This window comes from Piliocolobus tephrosceles, chromosome 15 (assembly GCF_002776525.5).
Source record: "Piliocolobus tephrosceles isolate RC106 chromosome 15, ASM277652v3, whole genome shotgun sequence".
Lineage (NCBI taxonomy): Eukaryota > Metazoa > Chordata > Mammalia > Primates > Cercopithecidae > Piliocolobus > Piliocolobus tephrosceles.
The window spans coordinates 24,567,352-24,590,057 of NC_045448.1; the positions used below are offsets into that span (position 1 = coordinate 24,567,352).

The 22,706-nt window shown below is 41.2% G+C and overlaps 1 protein-coding gene across 1 annotated transcript in view; it reads left to right on the forward strand.

Moving 5' to 3' along the window:
- Positions 1-16,592, forward strand: part of APOB (apolipoprotein B) — a 42,339-nt gene extending 25,747 nt beyond the window's left edge. Inside the window, exons 21-29 of the mRNA XM_023230042.1 lie at positions 1,288-1,498; positions 2,390-2,565; positions 2,675-2,862; positions 3,341-3,486; positions 4,433-4,806; positions 5,323-12,894; positions 13,299-13,413; positions 13,517-13,688; positions 14,683-16,592. Of these exons, the coding sequence (XP_023085810.1) occupies positions 1,288-1,498; positions 2,390-2,565; positions 2,675-2,862; positions 3,341-3,486; positions 4,433-4,806; positions 5,323-12,894; positions 13,299-13,413; positions 13,517-13,688; positions 14,683-16,287 (10,559 nt within the window). The 3' untranslated portion in view covers positions 16,288-16,592. The remainder of the gene's footprint in view (positions 1-1,287; positions 1,499-2,389; positions 2,566-2,674; positions 2,863-3,340; positions 3,487-4,432; positions 4,807-5,322; positions 12,895-13,298; positions 13,414-13,516; positions 13,689-14,682) is intronic.
- The last annotated feature ends 6,114 nt before the right edge of the window (positions 16,593-22,706 follow it).

The window sequence follows — 22,706 nt, forward strand, 5'->3', positions numbered from 1 at the left end:
GATACGGAGAGGTGAAGGAAGGATGACCTCATAGGCCATGGTAAGAACTTTGGCTTCTTCCTATGAATTAAATGAAAGCCACTGGGGAGTCCTCATGATTTGATTTATGTTTATGTTGAGAAAAGACTATGGGGAAACAAGGCAGAGAAACTACTATGTAGGTTATAACAATAATCCAGGCAGAAATCAGTGCTGTTTTGGATTAGGGCAATGGTAGAGGAGATATGAGAAAGGGTTGGATTCTGGCCATATTTCGAAGATTAGGCTGACAAGATTTGCTGATACAGTGGATGTTGAGTGTCAGAGGAAAAGGGGAATGAGGACAAACCTAAGGTTTTTGGCCTGGGCAACTGGAAAACAGAGCTTCCATTTATTGAGATGGAAAGGGCTACTGGAGGAGCAGGTTTTAGGGAACGGGGCAAATTTAGGTGTTCACTTTGGAAAAATTTTTATATAGGGATAGCGTATCACAAAATTAAACTAGGAAGAAAATCCCATGAGAGAAAGCACTGGGGGAGCATGGCATGCTGGGGAAATAGTGTTTGGTAAACATTGTTTTACAAAGGATATAAAATGGACGAGCCTATGGATCGAAGGATGCCTGGGAATCTTGTTACAAAGAAAGGGGGAGTCGGGCAGACAGAGCCCAGGGCAAGGGCAGCAAGGAACCAGGAAAGGCATCTTGGATGGAAAGTAATATAGAGATGTTGTGTCTTCCTGGCCCAGAAGGACTGTGAGCCTTTGCTGTTCCACAAACAAGCTAAGTGCTCCCCATTTCAGGGCCTTTGTATTCCTGGCCCTCTGCCTGGAATGTGCTCCTCCCAGAACTCAGCATAGCTCCAACCTCTCTTCATTCTGATCTCTGCCCACATGTGCCCTTATCAGAGAGAACTTCTCTGACCACCAAGTATGAAATAACACTTCTTCTATCCCTTTCTTTTATCCTTGTATCCAGTTTTACTCTTCTTCATAACATTCATTACCATCTGACATGAGCAAGTTACTTGTTTATTGCCTGTACACCTCCCCCACTTTCACCTCCCCCAATAGAAGCCCCATGAAAGCAAGGACTCCCCAGTGCCAAGAGCAGTGTCCAGCACATAATAGGCGATCCATAAAGACTTGCATAGATGAATATCACTGAGTTTAAAATTTTCAGTAAAATCCTGAATTGTGTTTTTGTTTAAGTACATTAATTCCTTGGAGTTTCTCTACCTTTTCCTCTCTTTCCTTCCAAAACATAGCTCCCTACCATACATCTCTTGATTCTCTTATACACTTGTCCAGGTGTGAAGCAGACTGAGGCTACCATGACATTCAAATATAATCGGCAGAGTATGACCTTGTCCAGTGAAGTCCAAATTCCGGATTTTGATGTTGACCTCGGAACAATCCTCAGAGTTAATGATGAATCTACTGAGGGCAAAAAGTCTTACAGACTCACCCTGGACATTCAGAATAAGAAAATTACTGAGGTCACCCTCATGGGCCACCTAAGGTAAGGAAGGCTGAGAGTCATCTGACCTGCACTGCAGGCCTGGGTGGTTCTTTTCATTATTCCTCTTCTACTTTATACCTGACCAAGCCATGTTCACCCCAGTCTACAATCAGAGTGGCAGATAGAGCCCTTAACATTTTCTCTTTTTTTGAGACGGAGTCTCACTCTGTCACCAGGCTGGAGTGCAGTGGCACAATCTTGGCTCACTGCAACCTCTGCCTCCTGAGTTCAAGTGATTCTCCTGCCTCAGCCTCCCAAGGAGCTGGAACTACAGGTGTGTGCCACCACACCCAGCTAATTTTTGTATTTTTAGTGTAGACTGGGTTTCACCATATTGGCCAGGATGGTCTCGATCTCCTGACCTCGTGATCCGCCTGCCTTGGCCTCCCAAAGTGCTGGGATTACAGGCATGAGCCACTGCGCCCGGCCGAGCCCTCAACATTTTAAGCCTCTGTACATGTCCAGTTGGATTTTCCTACCATTTATCAGGCACTTACTATTCATGTATCAAGCACAGTGCTGGGTGCTTTAAAGAAAGTATCTCAGTCCTCACAATAAACTGCAAGGTCAGTGTGAGTCTACCTGTTTCATGGATAAGGAAATGGTAGCTCAGAGGGTTTAAATCATTTGGCCAAAGTCATAGAGCTAGTAAATAGCAGAACGGGATTCAAATAGTTTTCAAAAAGCTTCTCTTTCTCCTAAACCTGCTTGCAAAGTCCTTAATTTGTGCTGAATGTTGGCTTCAGAAGTTAATGAGTTTGATCTGTGACCGTTTCTCTGAACCATCCTTGTATCTGGTTTTCATCACCGCAAATGGAACTTCTGTTTAATCCTGCATATCTCCTTTGAAAGGACAAAATCACTGGTGCCAACTGATTTTCTTTACCATAGTTGTGACACAAAGGAAGAAGGAAAAATCAAAGGTGTTATTTCCATACCCCGTTTGCAAGCAGAAGCCAGAAGTGAGATCCTCACCCACTGGTCGCCTGCCAAACTGCTCCTCCAAATGGACTCATCTGCTACAGCTTATGGCTCCACAGTTTCCAAGAGGGTGGCGTGGCATTACAGTACGTGTCTCTTCCCCTGTGTGAGCACTTCCAAAGTAATGCAGCTGTTGAGACCTGTGGTTACAGGCTGACCTAGTACCACACACAACTATTTCCTATGTATTTTCAGATGAAGAGAAGATTGAATTTGAATGGAACACAGGCACCAATGTAGATACCAAAAAAATGACTTCCAATTTCCCTGTGGATCTCTCTGAGTATCCTAGGAGCTTACATACGTATGCTGATAGACTCCTGGATCACAGAGTCCCTCAAACAGACATGACTTTCCGGCACATGGGTTCCAAATTAATAGTTGTAAGTATGAGTCTGCCAGTCAATAAATACATGGGTATAAGTGCTAATTACATCCTCAACTCTGAGCTAGGTGCAGGAAGGTATCCAAAGATGTATAAGGCATGCTTCCTGCCCCCCAGGGAATTCTTGGGAAGAAAAAAAACTTTCACACATGTGTAGTTATCCAGTTACACAAAGCTGAATATGATACATATCAAAGAGATGCTACTAAGCAGAACAGTTCTTTGCCTGGTGGTATCAAAGGAAGCTTCAGGACACTAGCTAGGAGGCTGACTATGTTAGACATTCCTTTTATAAATATGGGCAGTGATCAGTGACTGTCAATGAAGATTCATAACTTTCTGTTACGTATTTTTAACATTCAGTGCATTGTCCTGCTAAATAATTAACTTGTCAAATCTGGATTTGTGCCTAATGTTCATTGCTCTTTGAGGCTCATCCATGCCCATTACCTTAAAAATCTCCTGTCCTTTTGTAGGCAATGAACTCTTGGCTTCAGAAGGCATCTGGGAGTCTTCCTTATACCCAGACTTTGCAAGACCATCTCAATAGCCTGAAGGAGTTGAACCTCCAGAACATGGGATTGCCAGACTTCCACATCCCAGAAAACCTCTTCTTAAAAAGGTAAAAGAAGAAACTGGCAAAGCTTCTTGAACCATGCAAAGTAAATGAAAGATTTTACATAGTATGATTTAGACATTTTTTTAATTTAAATTTTTAAGGGAAATAATTTAAGCATTTTAAGGAGATTAATAACTGTAGTGCAAACACTGTGGCATTTTTGCATTAGTAAACATGAGAATGCCAACCCTGTCAGGAAGAATCTAAGAAAGTAATTGGAGGATTCTGGTACTTTCATCCTAAGATATTTTATCAGTACAACCTGAATTGGAAGGTCATTCAGCTTTCTTCCATTATAAGCAAATTCTCCCTCTGACTGTGAAGAATTCAGAATGGCAAGAGGCATTATTGACTACATGCTTACTGTTAAGTTACAGAGAGTCAGAACAGCCATTGAGCACTAAACGGAGGCAGCATTCTGAGAAAATACTTTAATCCAGGCTTACTGAATTCCACACCTATGTTCTTTCCACAAATCAAGTTGCCTCAATTCAGTTTAGCAAATTTGTATCAAGTATCCCCTACATGAAAAATGCTAGACTAGGTACAGTGAGAAGATAGAAATTGGATAAGATATAGTCCTTTCTCTCAGAAAGATACCATGTAGACACCAACAAATGACAAATAATTAATTACATAAACAAAATTATGACATGCTCTTTGAGAAAGGTGCAAGGGACTATGTAACTGTAAGAATGAGGCAAATTGGCTATGACTTAGGTGGGATGGTAATGATAATGAGTGGCTCTTAGAAGAGCTTTGTGAGGATTTGAGTGTTTGATAGGTGGAGGTAAAAGCAAAGGGGTCCAGGCGTAGGAGTAGCACCAGGAAAAGTGCAGAGTGGCTTCGGGAGTGAGGCAGGAACAATACTGCTGTGAAGGTCAGAGGCAGAGAACTTTGAATGACTGATGTCTGACTGTGGGGATGTTGTCTTTGTTGTTCATTTCAGCGATGGCCGGGTCAAATATACCTTGAACAAGAACAGTTTGAAAATTGAGATTCCTTTGCTTTTTGGTGGCAAATCCTCCAGAGATCTAAAGATGTTAGAGACTGTTAGGACACCAGCCCTCCACTTCAAGTCTGTGGATTTCCATCTGCCATCTCGGGAGTTTCAAGTCCCTACTTTTACCATTCCCAAGTTGTATCAACTGCAGGTGCCTCTCCTGGGTGTTCTAGACCTGTCCACAAACGTCTACAGCAACTTGTACAACTGGTCCGCCTCCTACACTGGTGGCAACACCAGCACAGACCATTTCAGCCTTCGGGCTCGTTACCACATCAAGGCTGACTCTGTGGTTGACCTGCTTTCCTACAATGTGCAAGGTGAGCTATGCTCAGGTAAAGGATGCACAGGGCTAGTTCATGGCAGGCTCTAAGAGGAGAGCCTCCTCCAGGGAGGAAAGGACTTTGGCTTTCTAGCAGATAATCTTCCTTGCTACTTGGGAATCTTTTAAATCTTTTATTTTATTCAACAAATAGAAATATTTATTAAACATATCACATGTATTAAATATTCTAGTAGGCAGTAACAGAAAGTAGACAGATAAGCCAGCAATTACAATTCAGTGTGAGAGGTGCTATGATAGAGTGTAGTATATAAGTATAAGGTAGAGTAGAAGCACTCAGCAAGGGAACCTAAACAAAGCCTGTGGTGGTCAGGCAAGGCTTCCTGGAGGAGTGCCTTTTGCTATCAGATTTTATGTTTGCATTACAGGTGGAGGAGTCTATTGCACAACTGGCCCAGAAAAATGGGACTTTATTATTGAAAGACTTTCACACAGAGATTTCTCTGGAAATGTATTGCTTAATTTAACTAATGTCTTTTCATTTTTATGTTAGGATCTGGAGAAGCAACATATGACCACAAGAATATGTTCACACTATCATGTGATGGATCTCTACGCCACAAATTTCTAGATTCGAATATCAAATTCAGTCATGTAGAAAAACTTGGAAACAACCCAGTCTCAAAAGGTTTACTAATATTCGATGCATCTAGTTCCTGGGGACCACAGATGTCTGCTTCAGTTCATTTGGACTCAAAAAAGGAACAGCATTTGTTTGTCAAAGAAGTCAAGATTGATGGGCAGTTCAGAGTCTCTTCATTCTATGCTAAAGGCACATATGGCCTGTCCTGTCAGAGGGATCCTAATACTGGCCGGCTCAACGGAGAGTCCAACCTGAGATTTAACTCCTCCTACCTCCAAGGCACCAACCAGATAACAGGAAGATATGAAGATGGAACCCTCTCCCTGATCTCCACCTCTGATCTGCAAAGTGGCATCATTAAAAATACTGCTTCCCTGAAGTACGAGAACTACGAGCTGACTTTAAAATCTGACACCAATGGGAAGTATAAGAACTTTGCCACTTCTAACAAGATGGATATGACCTTCTCTAAGCAAAATGCACTGCTGCGTTCCGAATATCAGGCCGATTACGAGTCATTGAGGTTCTTCAGCCTACTTTCTGGATCACTAAATTCCCATGGTCTTGAGTTAAATGCTGACATTTTGGGCACTGACAAAATTAACAGTGGTGCTCACAAGGCAACACTAAGGATTCGCCAAGACGGAGTATCTACCAGTGCAACGACCAACTTGAAGTATAGTCCCCTGGTGCTGGAGAATGAGCTGAATGCAGAGCTTGGCCTCTCTGGGGCGTCTATGAAATTAACAACAAATGGCCGCTTCAGGGAACACAATGCAAAATTCAGTCTAGATGGGAAAGCCGCCCTCACAGAGCTTTCACTGGGAAGTGCTTATCAGGCCATGATTCTGGGTGTTGACAGCAAAAACATTTTCAACTTCAAGATCAGTCAAGAAGGGCTTAAGCTCTCAAACGACATGATGGGCTCATATGCCGAAATGAAATTTGACCACACAAACAGTCTGAACATTGCAGGCTTATCACTGGACTTCTCTTCAAAACTTGACAACATTTACAGCTCTGACAAGTTTTATAAGCAAACTTTTAATTTACAGCTACAGCCCTATTCTCTGGTAACGACTTTAAACAATGACCTGAAATACAATTCTCTGGATCTGACCAACAATGGGAAACTACGGCTAGAACCCCTGAAGCTGCATGCGGCTGGTAATCTAAAAGGAGCCTACCAAAATAATGAAATAAAACACATCTATACCATCTCTTCTGCTGTCTTATCAGCAAGCTACAAAGCAGACACTGTTGCTAAGGTTCAGGGTGTGGAGTTTAGCCATCGGCTCAACACAGACATCGCTGGGCTGGCTTCAGCCGTTGACATAAGCACAAACTATAATTCAGACTCATTGCATTTCAGCAATGTCTTCCATTCTGTAATGGCTCCATTTACCATGACCATTGATACACATACAAATGGCAACGGGAAACTTGCTCTCTGGGGAGAACATACTGGGCAGCTGTATAGCAAATTCCTGTTGAAAGCAGAACCTCTGGCATTTACTTTCTCTCATGATTACAAAGGCTCCACGAGTCATCATCTCATGTCTAGGAAAAGCATCAGTACATCTCTTGAACACAAAGTCAGTGCCCTACTTACTCCAGCTGAGCAGACAGGCACCTGGAAACTCAAGACCCAATTTAACAACAATGAATACAGCCAGGACTTGGATGCTTACAACACTAAAGACAAAATTGGTGTGGAGCTTAGTGGACGAGCTCTGGCTGACCTCACTCTACTAGACTACCCAATTGAAGTGCCACTTTTACTCAGTGAGCCCGTCAATGTCATTGATGCTTTAGAGATGAGAGATGCTGTTGAGAAGCCCCAAGAATTTACAATTGTTGCTTTTGTAAAGTATGATAAAAACCAAGATGTTCACACCATTAACCTCCCATTTTTTGAGACCTTGCAAGAATATTTTGAGAGGAATCAACGAACTATTATAGTTGTACTGGAAAACATGCAGAGACACCTGAAGCGCATCAATATTGATCAATTTGTAAGAAAATACAGAGCAGCCCTGGGAAAACTCCCACAGCAAGCTAATGATTATCTGAATTCATTCAATTGGGAGAGACAAGTTTCACGTGCCAAGGAGAAACTGACTGCTCTTACAAAAAAGTATAGAATTACAGAAAATGATATACAAATTGCATTAGATGATGCCAAAATCAACTTTAATGAAAAACTATCTCAACTTCAGACATATATGATACAATTTGATCAGTATATTAAAGATAATTATGATTTACATGATTTGAAAATAGCTATTGCTAATATTATTGATCAAATCATTGAAAAATTAAAAAGTCTTGATGAGCACTATCATATCCGTGTAAATTTAGTAAAACCAATCCATGATCTACATGTGTTTATTGAAAGTATAGATTTTAACAAAATTGGAAGTAGTACTGCATCCTGGATTCAAAATGTGGATACTAAGTACCAAATCAGAATCCAGATACAAGGAAAACTGCAGCATCTTAAGAGACACATACAGAATATAGACATCCAGCACCTAGCTGGAAAGTTAAAACAACACGTTGAGGCTATTGATGTTAGACTGCTTTTAGATCAATTGGGAACTACAATTTCATTTGAAAGAATAAATGATGTTCTTGAGCATGTCAAACACTTTGTTATAAATCTTATTGGGGATTTTGAAGTAGCTGAGAAAATCAATGCCTTCAGAGCCAAAGTCCATGAGTTAATTGAGAGGTATGAAGTAGACCAACAAATCCAGGTTTTAATGGATAAATTAGTAGAGTTGGCCCACCAATACAAGTTGAAGGAGACTATTCAGAAGCTAAGCAATGTCCTACAACAAGTTAAGATAAAAGATTACTTTGAGAAATTGGTTGGATTTATTGATGATGCTGTCAAGCAACTTGATGAATTATCTTTTAAAACATTCATTGAAGATGTAAACAAATTCCTTGACATGTTGATAAAGAAATTAAAGTCATTTGATTACCATCAGTTTGTAGATGAAACAAATAACAAAATCCGTGAGCTGACTCAGAGACTCAATGGTGAAATTCAGGCTCTGGAACTACCACAAAAAGCTGAAGCATTAAAACTGTTTTTAGAGGAAACCAAGGCCACAGTCACAGTGTATCTGGAAAGCCTACAGGACACCAAAATAACCTTAATCATCGATTGGTTACAGGATGCTTTAAGTTCAGCATCTTTGGCTCACATGAAGGCCAAATTCCGAGAGACCCTAGAAGATACACGAGACCGAATATATCAAATGGACATTGAGAAGGAACTTCAACGATACCTGTCTCTGGTAGGCCAGGTTTATAGCACACTTGTCACTTACATTTCTGATTGGTGGACTCTTGCTGCTAAGAACCTTACTGACTTTGCAGAGCAGTATTCTATCCAAGATTGGGCTAAACATGTGAAAGCATTGGTAGAGCAAGGGTTCACTGTTCCTGAAATTAAGACCATCCTTGGGACCATGCCTGCCTTCGAAGTCAGTCTTCAGGCTCTTCAGAAAGCTACCTTCCAGACACCTGATTTCGTAGTCCCCCTAACAGATTTGAGGATTCCATCAGTTCAGATAAACTTCAAAGAGTTAAAAGATATAAAAATCCCATCCAGGTTTTCCACACCAGAATTTACCATCCTTAACACCTTCCACATTCCTTCCTTTACAATTGATTTTGTAGAAATAAAAGTAAAGATCATCAGAACCATTGACCAGATGCTGAACAGTGAGCTGCAGTGGCCCATTCCAGAAGTATATCTCAGGGATCTGAAGGTGGAGGACATTCCTCTGGCGAGAATCACCCTGCCAGACTTCCATTTACCAGAAATCGCAATTCCAGAATTTGTAATCCCAAATCTCAGCCTTAATGATTTTCAAGTTCCTGACCTTCACATACCAGAATTCCAGCTTCCCCACATCTCACACCCAATTGAAGTACCTACTTTTGGCAAGCTGTATAGTATTTTGAAAATCCAATCTCCTCTTTTCACATTAGATGCAAATGCTGACATAGGGAATGGAACCACTTCAGCAAACGAAGCAGGTATTGCAGCTTCCATCACTGCCAAAGGAGAGTCCAAATTAGAAGTTCTCAATTTTGATTTTCAAGCAAATGCACAACTCTCAAACCCTAAGATTAATCCGCTGGCTCTGAAGGAGTTCATGAAGTTCTCCAGCAAGTACCTGAGAACAGAGCATGGGAGTGAAATGCTGTTTTTTGGAAATGCTATTGAGGGAAAATCAAACACAGTGGCAAGTTTACACATGGAAAAAAATATACTGGAGCTTAGTAATGGAGTGATTGTCAAGATAAACAATCAGCTTACCCTGGATAGCAACACTAAGTACTTCCACAAATTGAACATCCCCAAACTGGACTTCTCTAGTCAGGCTGACCTGCGCAATGAGATCAAGACACTGTTGGAAGCTGGCCACATAGCATGGACTTCTTCTGGAAAAGGGTCATGGAAATGGGCCTGCCCCAGATTCTCAGATGAGGGAACACATGAATCACAAATTAGTTTCACCACAGAAGGACCCCTCACTTCCTTTGGACTGTCCAATAAGATCAATAGCAAGCACCTAAGAGTAAACCAAAACTTGGTTTATGAATCTGGCTCCCTCAACTTTTCTAAACTTGAAATTCAATCACAAGTTGATTCCCAGCATGTGGGCCGCAGTGTTCTAACTGCTAAAGGCACGGCACTTTTTGGAGAAGGGAAGGCAGAGTTTACTGGGAGGCATGATGCTCATTTAAATGGAAAGGTTATTGGAACTTTGAAAAATTCTCTTTTCTTTTCAGCCCAGCCATTTGAGATCACGACATCCACAAACAATGAAGGGAATTTGAAAGTTAGTTTTCCATTAAGGTTAACAGGGAAGATAGACTTCCTGAATAACTATGCACTGTTTCTGAGTCCCAGTGCCCAGCAAGCAAGTTGGCAAGTAAGTACTAGGTTCAATCAGTATAAGTACAACCAAAATTTCTCTGCTGGAAACAACAAGAACATTATGGAGGCCCACGTAGGAATAAATGGAGAAGCAAATCTGGATTTCTTAAGCATTCCTTTAACAATTCCTGAAATGCCTCTGCCTTACACAACGATCACAACTCCTCCACTGAAAGATTTCTCTCTATGGGAAAAAACAGGCTTGAAGGAATTATTGAAAACAACAAAGCAATCATTTGATTTAAGTGTAAAAGCTCAGTATAAGAAAAACAAACACAGGCATTCCATCACAAATCCTTTGGCTGTGCTTTATGAGTTTACCAGTCAGAACATCAAATCCTTTGACAAGCATTTTGAAAAAGCCAGAAACAATGCATTAGATTTTGTCACCAAATCCTATAATGATGCAAAAATTAAGTTTGATAAGTACAAAGCTGAAAAATCTCATGACGAGCTCCCCAGGACCTTTCAAATTCCTGGATACACTGTTCCAGTTGTCAATGTTGAAGTGTCTCCATTCACTGTAGAGATGTCGGCATTTGGCTATGTGATTCCAAAAGCAGTCAGCATGCCTAGTTTTACCATCCTAGGTTCTGACATCCGTGTGCCTTCATACACATTAATCCTGCCATCCTTAGAACTGCCAGTCCTTCAAGTTCCTAGAAATCTCAAGCTTTCTCTTCCAGATTTCAAGGAATTGTGTACCATAAGCCATATTTTTATTCCTGCCATGGGCAATATTACCTTTGATTTCTCCTTTAAATCAAGTGTCATCTCACTGAATACCAATGCTGAAGTTTTTAACCAATCAGATATTGTTGCTTATCTCCTTTCTTCGTCTTCATCTGTCATTGACGCACTGCAGTACAAATTAGAGGGCACCACAAGATTGACAAGAAAAAGGGGATTGAAGTTAGCCACAGCTCTGTCTCTGAGCAACAAATTTGTGGAGGGTAGTCATAACAGTACTGTGAGCTTAACCAAGAAAAATATGGAAGTGTCAGTGGCAACAACTGCAAAAGTCCAAATTCCAATTTTGAGAATTAATTTCAAGCAAGAACTTAATGGAAATACCAAGTCAAAACCTACCGTCTCTTCCTCCATGGAATTTAAGTATGATTTCAATTCTTCAGTGCTGTTCTCTACCGCTAAAGGGGCAGTTGACCATAAGCTCATCTTGGAAAGCCTCACCTCTTACTTTTCCATTGAGTCATCTACCAAAGGAGATGTCAAGGGTTCGGTTCTTTCACGGGATTATTCAGGAACTATTGTCAGTGAGGCCAACACTTACTTGAATTCCAAAAGCACACGGTCTTCAGTGAAGCTGCAGGGCACTTCCAAAATTGATGATATCTGGAACCTTGAAGTAAATGAAAATTTTGCTGGAGAAGCCACTCTCCAACGCATATATTCCCTCTGGGAGCACAGTATGAAAAACCACTTAAAGCTAGAGGGCCTCTTTTTCACAAATGGAGAACATACAAGCAAAGCCACCCTGGAACTCTCTCCATGGGAAATGTCAGCTTTTGTTCAGGTCCATGCAAGTCAGCCCAATTCCTTCCTTGATATCCCCCACCTTGGCCAGGAAGTGGCCCTGAACGCTAACACTAAGAACCAGAAGATCAGATGGAAAAATGAAGTCCGGGTTCATTCTGGGTCTTTCCAGAACCATGTCGAGCTTTCCAATGACCAAGAAAAGGCACACCTTGACATTGCAGGATCCTTAGAAGGACACCTAAGGTTCCTCAAAAATATCATCCTACCAGTCTATGGCAAGAGCTTATGGGACTTCCTAAAGCTGGATGTAACCACCAGCATTGGTAGGAGGCAGCATCTTCGTGTTTCAACTGCCTTTGTGTACACCAAAAACCCCAATGGCTATTCGTTCTCCATCCCTGTAAAAGTTTTGGCTGATAAATTCATTATTCCTGGACTGAAACTAAATGATCTAAATTCAGTTCTTGTCATGCCTATATTCCATGTCCCATTTACAGATCTTCAGGTTCCATCCTACAAACTTGACTTCAGAGAAATAAAAATCTATAAGAAGCTGAGAACTTCATCATTTGCCCTCAATCTACCAGCACTCCCTGAGGTAAAATTCCCTGAAGTTGATGTGTTAACAAAATATTCTCAACCAGAAGACTCCTTGATTCCCTTTTTTGAGATAACCGTGCCTGAATCTCAGTTAACTGTGTCCCAGTTCACGCTTCCAAAAAGTGTTTCAGTTGGCAGTGCTGTTTTGGATCTAAATGCGGTAGCCAACAAGATCGCAGACTTTGAGTTGCCCACCATCATCATGCCTGAGCAGACTATTGAGATTCCCTCCATTAAGTTCTCTGTACCTGCTGGAATTTTCATTCCTTCCTTTCGAGCACTGACTGCACACTTTGAGGTAGACTCTCCCCTGTATAATGCCACTTGGAGTGCCAGTTTGAAAAACAAAGCAGATCATGTCGAAACAGTCCTGGATTCCACGTGCAGCTCAACCATACAGTTCCTGGAATATAAACTAAATGGTAAGAAATATCCTGCCTCCTCTCCTAGATACTGTATATTTTCAATGAGAGTTATGAGTAAATAATTATGTATTAAGTTGTGAGTAGATGTACAATTACTCAATATCACAAAATTTTAAGTAAGAAAGGAGATACATGTGTACCCTACATGTAAAAACCAAACTGTAGAAAATCTAGTGCCATTCAAGACAAACAGCTTTAAAGAAAATGAATTTTTATGTAATTATTTTAGGACTAACAATGTCTTTTAGCTATTTATTTTAAAACAACTATGAGCTGTACATTGCATATTTTAAACATAAGTGAAGTATCTGGTTAGGATAAAATTCTCCCAGTTTTCACAATGAAAACGTCTATGTTTTACTGTTATGAATCTAATAAAATATAAAATCTCCTCTATACAGTTGTGGGAACACACAGAATCGAAGATGGTATGTTAGCCTCTAAGACTAAAGGAACATTTGCACACCGGGACTTCAGTGCAGAATATGAAGAAGATGGCAAATATGAAGGACTTCGGTATGGAGCTTTTATTGAAACTTTCCCCCTTTTGAAAACTCAGTGTGATTTTCATCATCTCCATACCCCTTTCGTGATGGCTCATCTGTTTTTCTGCTTTCAGAGAATGGGAAAGAAAAGTACACCTCGATATCAAAAGCCCAGCATTCACCGATCTCCATCTGCGCTACCAGAAAGACAAGAAAGGCGTCTCCACTTCAGCAGCCTCCCCAGCCATAGGTGCCATGGGCATGGATGTGGATTTTTCCAAATGGAACATCTACTACAGCCCTCAGGTAAATACCACCTAATGGGTGACACGCCTCCAAGAGAGAGTGGAGAATTGGGGCAGATACATTTAATTCAAGACCAAATATTCATTCAGTGATACCCCAAACTAGGTGAAAGACAGGCGGTAAGCAACTTCTTCTCTGAGGAAATATTCTCTAGAAAGTATTACAATGAGTTCTTGATTGATTTTAATTTTTAGATGCACACATTACATCCTATCAGCACTGTTATTTATTAATTCTGGACAAATCCAGAAAGATGAGGGTTATACCTCATCATCTAAATCATAGGAAAGCTCAGCCATATGCAGGGTCTGTTTTTCAGAGAGTGGTGGTTTCTGAAGTATTTAAAACTTTAAAATTCTTCCCCACAATAGAATTGCTAGATGAGATACATCGAACTCCTCTCATGTCACTTACAAGCTCTGCCAGGGCCAAATCAAGGGTGACATTACTAGAGGAAAAGACCAAACATGGTTCTATTACTGTCACTAAAAGTTTGTCATAGGCTTGGAGAATGCGTACTGATATTGGGATTCTGGGTCTCTGCAGGGTGGGCTCCAACTTGCCTTTTTTGCTACTTCTTCTTTCCCTATCTGTCATTTCCTGACTCTTCTTCTCTCTCCTCTTCTTTCTCTTCCCCCTCCTCCTCCTCTTCCAGTTTTCAGTCCCAGGAAGGTTTTAATGTTAAGTGTCACAATAATGCCAAACACTAAGTGTAATGCCAAACACTTAGTGTAAATGCCAAACACTAAGCATTTTTTTTAATCCTTTCTGGGGCATGTGATAAAGAGAAATTAACAACAGTAGACTTATTTAACCATAAAACAAACACACAAACGGACATATGAAAAATAAATCCCTTTCAGTATAGGAAAGATTCTCTGATCTTTATTATTTTTAACTGCTAATGAAGTTTTAGTGTACTATATTATGTAATTGGAGTAATTGAAAACATGTTCTTTTTTTTTTTTTTTTTTTTTTTTTTTCCTACATTTAGTCCTCTCCAGATAAAAAACTCACCATATTCAAAACTGAGTTGAGGTTCCGGGAATCTGATGAGGAAATTCAGATCAAAGTTAATTGGGAAGAGGAGGCAGCTTCTGGCTTGCTAACCTCTCTGAAAGACAATGTGCCTAAGGCCACAGGGGCCCTTTATGATTATGTCAACAAGTACCACTGGGAACACACAGGGCTCACCCTGAGAGAAGCGTCTTCAAAGCTGAGAAGAAATCTGCAGAGCAATGCTGAATGGGTTTATCAAGGGGCCATTAGGCAAATTGATGATATAGACCTGCGGTTCCGGAAAGCAGCCAGTGGCACCACTGGGACCTACCAAGAGTGGAAGGACAAGGCCCAGAATCTGTACCAAGAACTGTTGACTCAGGAAGGCCAAACCAGTTTCCAGGGACTCAAGGATAAGGTGTTTGATGGCTTGGTACGAGTTACTCAAGAATTCCATATGAAAGTCAAGCATCTGATTGACTCACTCATCGATTTTCTGAACTTCCCCAGATTCCAGTTCCCAGGGAAGCCTGGGACATACACTAGAGAGGAACTTTGCACTATGTTCATAAGGGAGGTAGGTATGGTTCTGTCCCAGGTATATCTGAAAGTCCATAATGGTTCAGAAATACTGTTTTCCTATTTCCAAGACCTAGTGATTACACTTCCTTTTGAGTTAAGGAGACATAAACTAATAGATGTAATCTCAATGTATAGGGAATGGTTGAAAGTTTTATCAAAAGAAGCTCAAGAGGTATTTAAAGACATTCAGTCTCTCAAGACCACAGAGGTGCTACGTAATCTTCAGGACCTTTTACAATTCATTTTCCAACTAATAGAAGACAACATTAAACAGCTGAAAGAGATGAAATTTACTTATCTTATTAATTATATCCAAGATGAGATCAACACAATTTTCAACGATTATATCCCATATGTTTTTAAATTGTTGAAAGAAAACCTATGCCTTAATCTTCACAAGTTCAATGAATTTATTCAAAACGAGCTTCAGGGAGCTTCTCAAGAGTTACAGCAGATCCATCAATACATTATGGCCCTTCGTGAAGAATATTTTGATCCAAGTGTTGTCGGCTGGACAGTGAAATATTATGAACTTGAAGAAAAGATAGTCAGGCTGATCAAGAACCTGTTAGTTGCTCTTAAGGACTTCCATTCTGAATATATTGTCAGTGCCTCTGACTTTACTTCCCAACTCTCCAGTCAAGTTGAGCAATTTCTGCACAGAAATATTCAGGAATATCTTAGCATCCTTACCGATCCAGATGGAAAAGGGAAAGAGAAGATTGCAGAGCTTTCTACCACTGCTCAGGAAATAATTAAAAGCCAGGCCATTGCGATGAAGGAAATAATTTCTGATTACCATCAGCAGTTTAGATATAAACTGCAAGATTTTTCAGACCAACTCTCTGATTACTGTGAAAAATTTATTGCTGAATCCAAAAGATTGATTGACCTGTCCATTCAAAACTACCACACATTTTTGATATACATCATGGAGTTACTGAAAAAGCTGCAATCAACCATACTCATGAACCCCTACGTGAAGCTTGCTCCAGGAGAACTTACTATCATCCTCTAATTTTTTAAAAGCAATCTTCATTTATCCTTCTGTTCCAATTGAACTTTCACATAGCACAGAAAAAATTCAAACTGCCTATATTCATAAAACCATACAGTGAGTCAGCCCTGCAGTAGGCAGTAGGCTACAAGCAGAAACACATATGAACTGGACCTGCACCAAAGCTGGCACCAGGGCTCTGAAGGTCTCTGAACTCAGAAGGATGGCATTTTTTGCAAGTTAAAGAAAATCGGGATCTGAGTTATTTTGCTAAACTTGGGGGAGGAGGAACAAATACATGGAGTCTTTATTGTGTATCATACCACTCGATGTGGCTCACTTGTATTGAAAGACAGTGAAATGAGGGCATTGACACAAATGTTCGGGCACAGCAAAACCTCTAGAACATATAGTGTGATTTAAGTTACAGAATAAAAATGGAAACAGAGAAATTGTAAAGGGAAATATTTTGCAAAAATATTTTAAAAGATGAGGTAATTGTCTTTTTTATAATTAAATATTTTATAATTCAATATTTTATGAATAGTTAAAAAGAGAGAAAAATTTAAAAGATGTGGTAATTGATCTCAGGAATTGTATTTGCCAAGTGAGAAGGAAAAAATATTCACAAAGGCTTGTACATACTTTGATCCTGAGGAACACCTCTGATGTCTTCATGTGCCGCATAGTCTTCCTCACTGACAGTCTGCCTTTGCAAGGCAAGGCTCTTGGGTAGGCCTTGAGATGAAACAACAGGTCCTTTATTTCACTCAGCCTGCCAGGAGTGGAGAAGGAATGGCTAGGAAGCCCTAGCCCACAAGGGCTTCATGGCAATAAGGACCCCAGATGTCTTCCTGGAGCTCTGCCAGGATCCATTCAGGGCAAAGAAAGTATGATTGGGAGAGGAGGGGTGGAGATGTAGATTCCTAACAATTCTGCAACCCAGCATACATGTCTGCTCTTTAGGCTCTTAAGCACCCTTATTTTTCCAAATGTAATATCCAACAATCCCAAGTGTAATAAAAACCCAAGGGTTTCTCCTGCCACATCCACTCACTTCAAACTCTGATTTTAAACATTGGAAATGTCCAGTCAGAGCCTCCAAGCTGAGCTCCAGAAAGAGAAAGCTGCAAAAAACCTGTGCAACAAAACTTGCACTCATATCACTGACAAGGGTAGATATAAAACAGCACATTCTTTTCCATGACATTGAAGAGCAAAAGGGAGAGTGTAACTTGGGGACAATAAGAAATCAGAGGTCACCACCTCCCAAATCCTACATGAGGTCTGTTTGGAAAAGACCTCCTTTTTTAATTCAAAAATACTTCAGCCTCCACCATTCTTTCATAAAGCTTCACATTCTCTTGGTGAAGCCCACTGTTAAAATGCACAGGCATTACCTGGAAAAGGAAACACATAGTCTTAACAATATTCTTGTGTACTGAACTGAAGAGCAAGAAAGAGTCTAGGGAGCTATAATACATGGTAGCATATGAATCTGGTACTCAAGGAAAGTCTGTTGGATAATGGATGGATGGATGGATGGATGGATGGATGGATGGATGGATGGATGGATGGGCAAGCGAATGAATGAGCAGATAAGTGAGGGGTCAGTTTTGAGAGTGAGAGAAACAAGGGAATTAGACCCAAATCCCAGGGCACCACATGGAATAGTTCCAGGAATAGTTCTGCAAGAGTTTCCCTGATGAGCTATAAGCAGCAAAAATCTAGTGAGTGTTCAAACTGAAAGGAGGCCTGGAATTGTGGCTTAATTTGGAGGGAAAGAGGGAGTCCAAGATTCCCAGTGCTCATTTGTTGATATCTATCTAGGGTTGAAAGGAAAAAAAACAGCCACAAATCCAAAATGATTGTGCAGTCACATAGTATCCACTGCCCAGTTCCTTGACCAGTGTCCCTCATACAAAGGGCCCCTGATGAGCTCAGAATGTCTTTGTTGTACTGAGTGAGGTTGGAAGAAGAAGGGATCCTTGTAGGGGCTTGGACTTTGCCTACTCCCTTCTTTGGTCTTCTACTGTATATCTGGATACTTCTCTGGGTTAAATTAATAGCCACATTTTTTATTTGCTTGTACTTTGGGCAATTTATTTCACTTCTGCAAGCTTCAGTTCTCTTACCTATGAAATGGAGATAATATTTATTCTGCCTGCCTTGCAGAATTTTTCATGAAAATCAGTTGAAATAACATATGTGAGTTTTGTAACCTTTAATGTCCTGTAGAAACAAAATGCCATTATCATTAGATGATTATTAAAATGAGGTTATGGCAAGAAGAAAGAATGGGGGCAGGGCTACGTGTCCAGTTCAATGAACATTGATAAAACACCTCTATGTGTAAGGCACTGTGCAGTAGCTCTGTAGAGGAGACGATGATCAATAAGATGCAGTTCCTGGAGGTCTGTCTGCCCGTTTGTCTATCAAAAGTGAAATGTGTTGTCTCATGTTGGATATAAACAAAGCACTATGAGGGATTTAAAAGAGGAAAGTTTGTGAATCGGGGGATTTTTATTGAAAAGGTTGAAATGGATCTCGAATATAAGTTGACTTTAATAAACAGATAAGGGAGAGGGGGCAGTGTAGGAAGAAGATGAGTAAAGAAAGATAGATGGGTGTGTTGTAAGGACACTGGATTGTCTAGTTTAGCCAAAGCACAGGAAAGGTAAGAAGGAGAGAGGATTGGAAAGGCAGATCTGTAGTACTGTAGAGGGCTTGAATGTCAGAGTGAAAAGATGACACTCTCTTTGCTGAAGGACAACCAGTGAGATTTTGAGCAGAAGGGTGACATGCATTGTGATTCAGGAAAACCAACATATGATAGCATATGGATAATGAATTGTAATGGGGTGAATCTGGATATAAGTGTATGAGTCCATTCTAGCATTGCTATAAAGGAATACCGAGACTGGGTAATTTAAAAAGAAAAGAGGTTTAATCAGCTCATGGTTCCTCAGGCAGTACAGGAAGCATGACTGGGGAGGCCTCAGGAAACTTATAATCATGGCAGAAAGCAAAGGGGAAGCAGTTACATCCTACATGGCTGGAACAGGAGGAAGTGCGGGGAGGTGCTACACACTTTTAAACAACCAGGTCTCATGATAACTCACTCACTATCGTGAGAACAGCACCAAAAGGAAAATCTGTCCCCATGATCCAGTCACCTCCCACCAGGCCCCACCTCCATCACTGTGGATTACAATTTGACGTGAGATTTGGATGAGGACACAGACCCAAACCACATCTATGAGATTGTGCAAGGGTCCAAGTAACAGATGAGAAGTACCTCAGTCAAGTCCTATGGTTGGGAATGGTGAGGAGGGTAGGATAAAAGAAGATTGGGATGGCAGAATTGACAGAAACAGGTGGCTGATCGAGTAAAACACAGAGGATGGGTGTGAAAGCTCTTAGAAATGGAGTTGCCTTGGTAAGTTACTGAAGTCAGGGATTGGAGGGGTTGTAGGAGAGAGAAGAACAAGGAAGAATGAGTAAAGCAGACTTCAGAGTTAGGAAATTCTGCACCTGTGTAACTTGAAGGACTATGGAGCCTCAGTAGAAACGGGAGGAATGTGTTGAGTGGGAGATTATTAGTATAAGGCGTGGACTCATCCACTATCACAGCTGGAATGGGACTATGGGATCACATAGTGAGTTTCCATTTGCAATGATGTGTCTAAGCAAGGATATCTAGCAGGCCAGTTGGAAATGCAGGCTAGAGAAACAATATCCAAAGGAGTAGGGACAAAGGAGGATTTTAACAAATAATTGCATTAATTTTATGTTTGTATAAGTATCTTTAGAAACCTAACAAGAAAACAAAGAGTTTTTCCTTTTGTACTGTTAATTGCCCTATTGTCCTGGGAGTAAGTCAACAGGTACATCTGCTAAGAACATACTGTGAGGTGACGTGGAAAGTCCTGCTGTAAACACAGATATTCCTCCCATTAAACAAATATCTGCAGTTTTCAACCAAAGGAGAAATCACATAATGGAGCCCAGCCCAGGTCCCTGGGGCTTCAGAAGCATGATCAAGCTGTGTGCTTTGGTTTGACTCCCAGGTCCCGCCTAGAGTAGTGGTGCTGTCCTCAGGATAAATCTGATAAGAAATGGGTCCAATGGGACCTAGCACCACCAGGTGCCTTCAGAGCTACCTCCATTTTCTTCTGCTTTTCACTTGAGGCCTGGTCAGTTGAACAGCTCAATTCCCCCTTTTTTTGGTGAGTTGAGCAAAGCCCCCTCTAACTCCCTATTCTAGGTCCCCTTCTGACTGTAATTTATGACTTAGTCCCAATTCAGTCAGAGAAGGGGCCAAGCTGGCCCTCAAATGGGGCCTGCAATATGGGAGCCAGAGTGGACAAACAGATGTTCCCTCTAAAAGTGTCTAATAACCAGAGATAAATGTGCAGAAACAGACCCTACCTCTTAGCTCATCTCTTTGTATGCTGTTTCACATTAAGAGGTCAGCTATAACTCCCTTCAGAGTGCTCCATTTGTTGGTGGGATGGTTGGGTGGTCACCAACAAATAACATTCCAGAGCCTCATAAAAGTTGGTGGAGTAGGTGCACGTGTTTCCACAAGGAGAGGGCCCTGCCTTTCTCCAGCTACATAGACTGGCTCATGCCTTCTCCAGGTCTGAACAGTGCTTCAGGTCAACAATGCCAGGGCACTAGGTGCTAACAATGACACTTGTGTCCATTTTACTCCCTGGACTGACACCACCAAAGCCCATCCCTTGGGGTGAGAGAGATGACTCAGGCCTTGAAGGTGGACTGGTTCATGAACTGCAGACCTGTGTCCCCACCCTTGTTTTTCAACTGTGGCTTGGGCTGTCAGCTGTGCAGCACGAACACCAAACCACAGTGGGCAGAGGCATCCAGAGTTTAGATTCTAACCCAGAAACAGTGCCTAAGGAAAGCACAGCTGGACCAATAGCTCAGCTCCACCAATTCCCTCTCCATTCCTCTGCTTTTCCATCAGGTGGGGCTCATCCAGGCTTGTGCCAAGGTCTTTCTAGAGTAATGGAGCTCAGGATAACTCCAGGAGACCTAAAGCCTTTGCACTGGGGTTGGAGCTAGGGTCATTAGAACATTTCTGTAATCACATGGGATGCTGGATGATCCTGGAAAGAACAATAGAGAGGGTTGACTGCTGCCCTGTAGCTCTGTTGAGCTGAGGTTGGGAACCAAGGCAGTCAATACTTCCCTCATCTCAAAAGAAGTCCCCACTCTCAAATTCAAGCTTCATCATTCATGAATTATTTAACTTCAGAAAAGTCACTTGAGTTTCCTAACCTTCAGTTTCATCATTAAAATGGAGATCAAGAGAGAAAAATAGGTTGAGCGACTCTGAGCAGGAGGAGAAAGTGGTCCCCTCTTATGTTACAGAGTTGTTACAAAGATTAAATGAGGTAACATACATGGAGCCTGGCACACAGCAAACAAATGCATCGATGGTTTTCTATTGACAGAAGTCAAAATAAATGATGTACAATTACAATTATACTCTACTACATAGAGGAATCTGACCACAACATAATAGAGAATAAGAATGCAAGTCCTGGAAAATGAAACGCAGTGCCAGACTCTTTTGGTTTTTGTTTCTTTTTGTTTTAGGTTTAGTTTTTTGTTTGTTTGTTTGTTTGAGACGGAGTCTTGCTCTGTCACCAGGCTGAAGTGCAGTGGCAGGATCTTGGCTCACTGCAACCTTCGCCACCTGGGTTCAAGCGATTCCCCTGCCTCAGCCTCCCGAGTAGTTGAGATTACTGGCACGTGCCACCATGCCCGGCTAATCTTTTGAGTTTTAGTAGAGATGGGGTTTCACCATATGGGCCAGGATGGTCTCAATCTCCTGACCTCATGATCCATCCACCTCAGCCTCCCAAAGTGCTGGGATTACAGGCGTGAGCCACTGAGCCCAGCTGCCAGACTCTTTTAATAAAGTTAAAATCGAGAACAAAGCGCTTTGTTTTCTAGGATTATAGTTTTGAAGGCAGGGAATGCTAAACTCGACATTCAGTATAGGTTACGATCTGGTGGGGAGAGGCAGGGAAGGGAGGGTGAGGACTCATGGGATCAATGTGGGTGATCCTCATGCCCTCATTCTCATGCTAAGGGGTGAGTTTGTAGGTGCTTATGGCGCTATTAATTGACTTAGTTATATTATTTATTTAATTAAGTAAAACAAAGGAGGAAAAAGTAAAGCCTTTAAGTGCATGGCTTTTATGAAGCACTTAAATTATTTCATGCTTCCTTTTCCTCTTCACCTGAGATTTTTGGGTAGATCAATTCCTCCTTTTCAAGGCAAAATTATTGCTTCAGCAGCTATTTATCAAGCCCCTTCTCTTGGCCAGGCATTCTCCTAAGCATTCAGGGCAGAGAAATAAACAAGGCATTGCCGTAGGAGGCTGGACATGGTGTTCAGTCTGGGA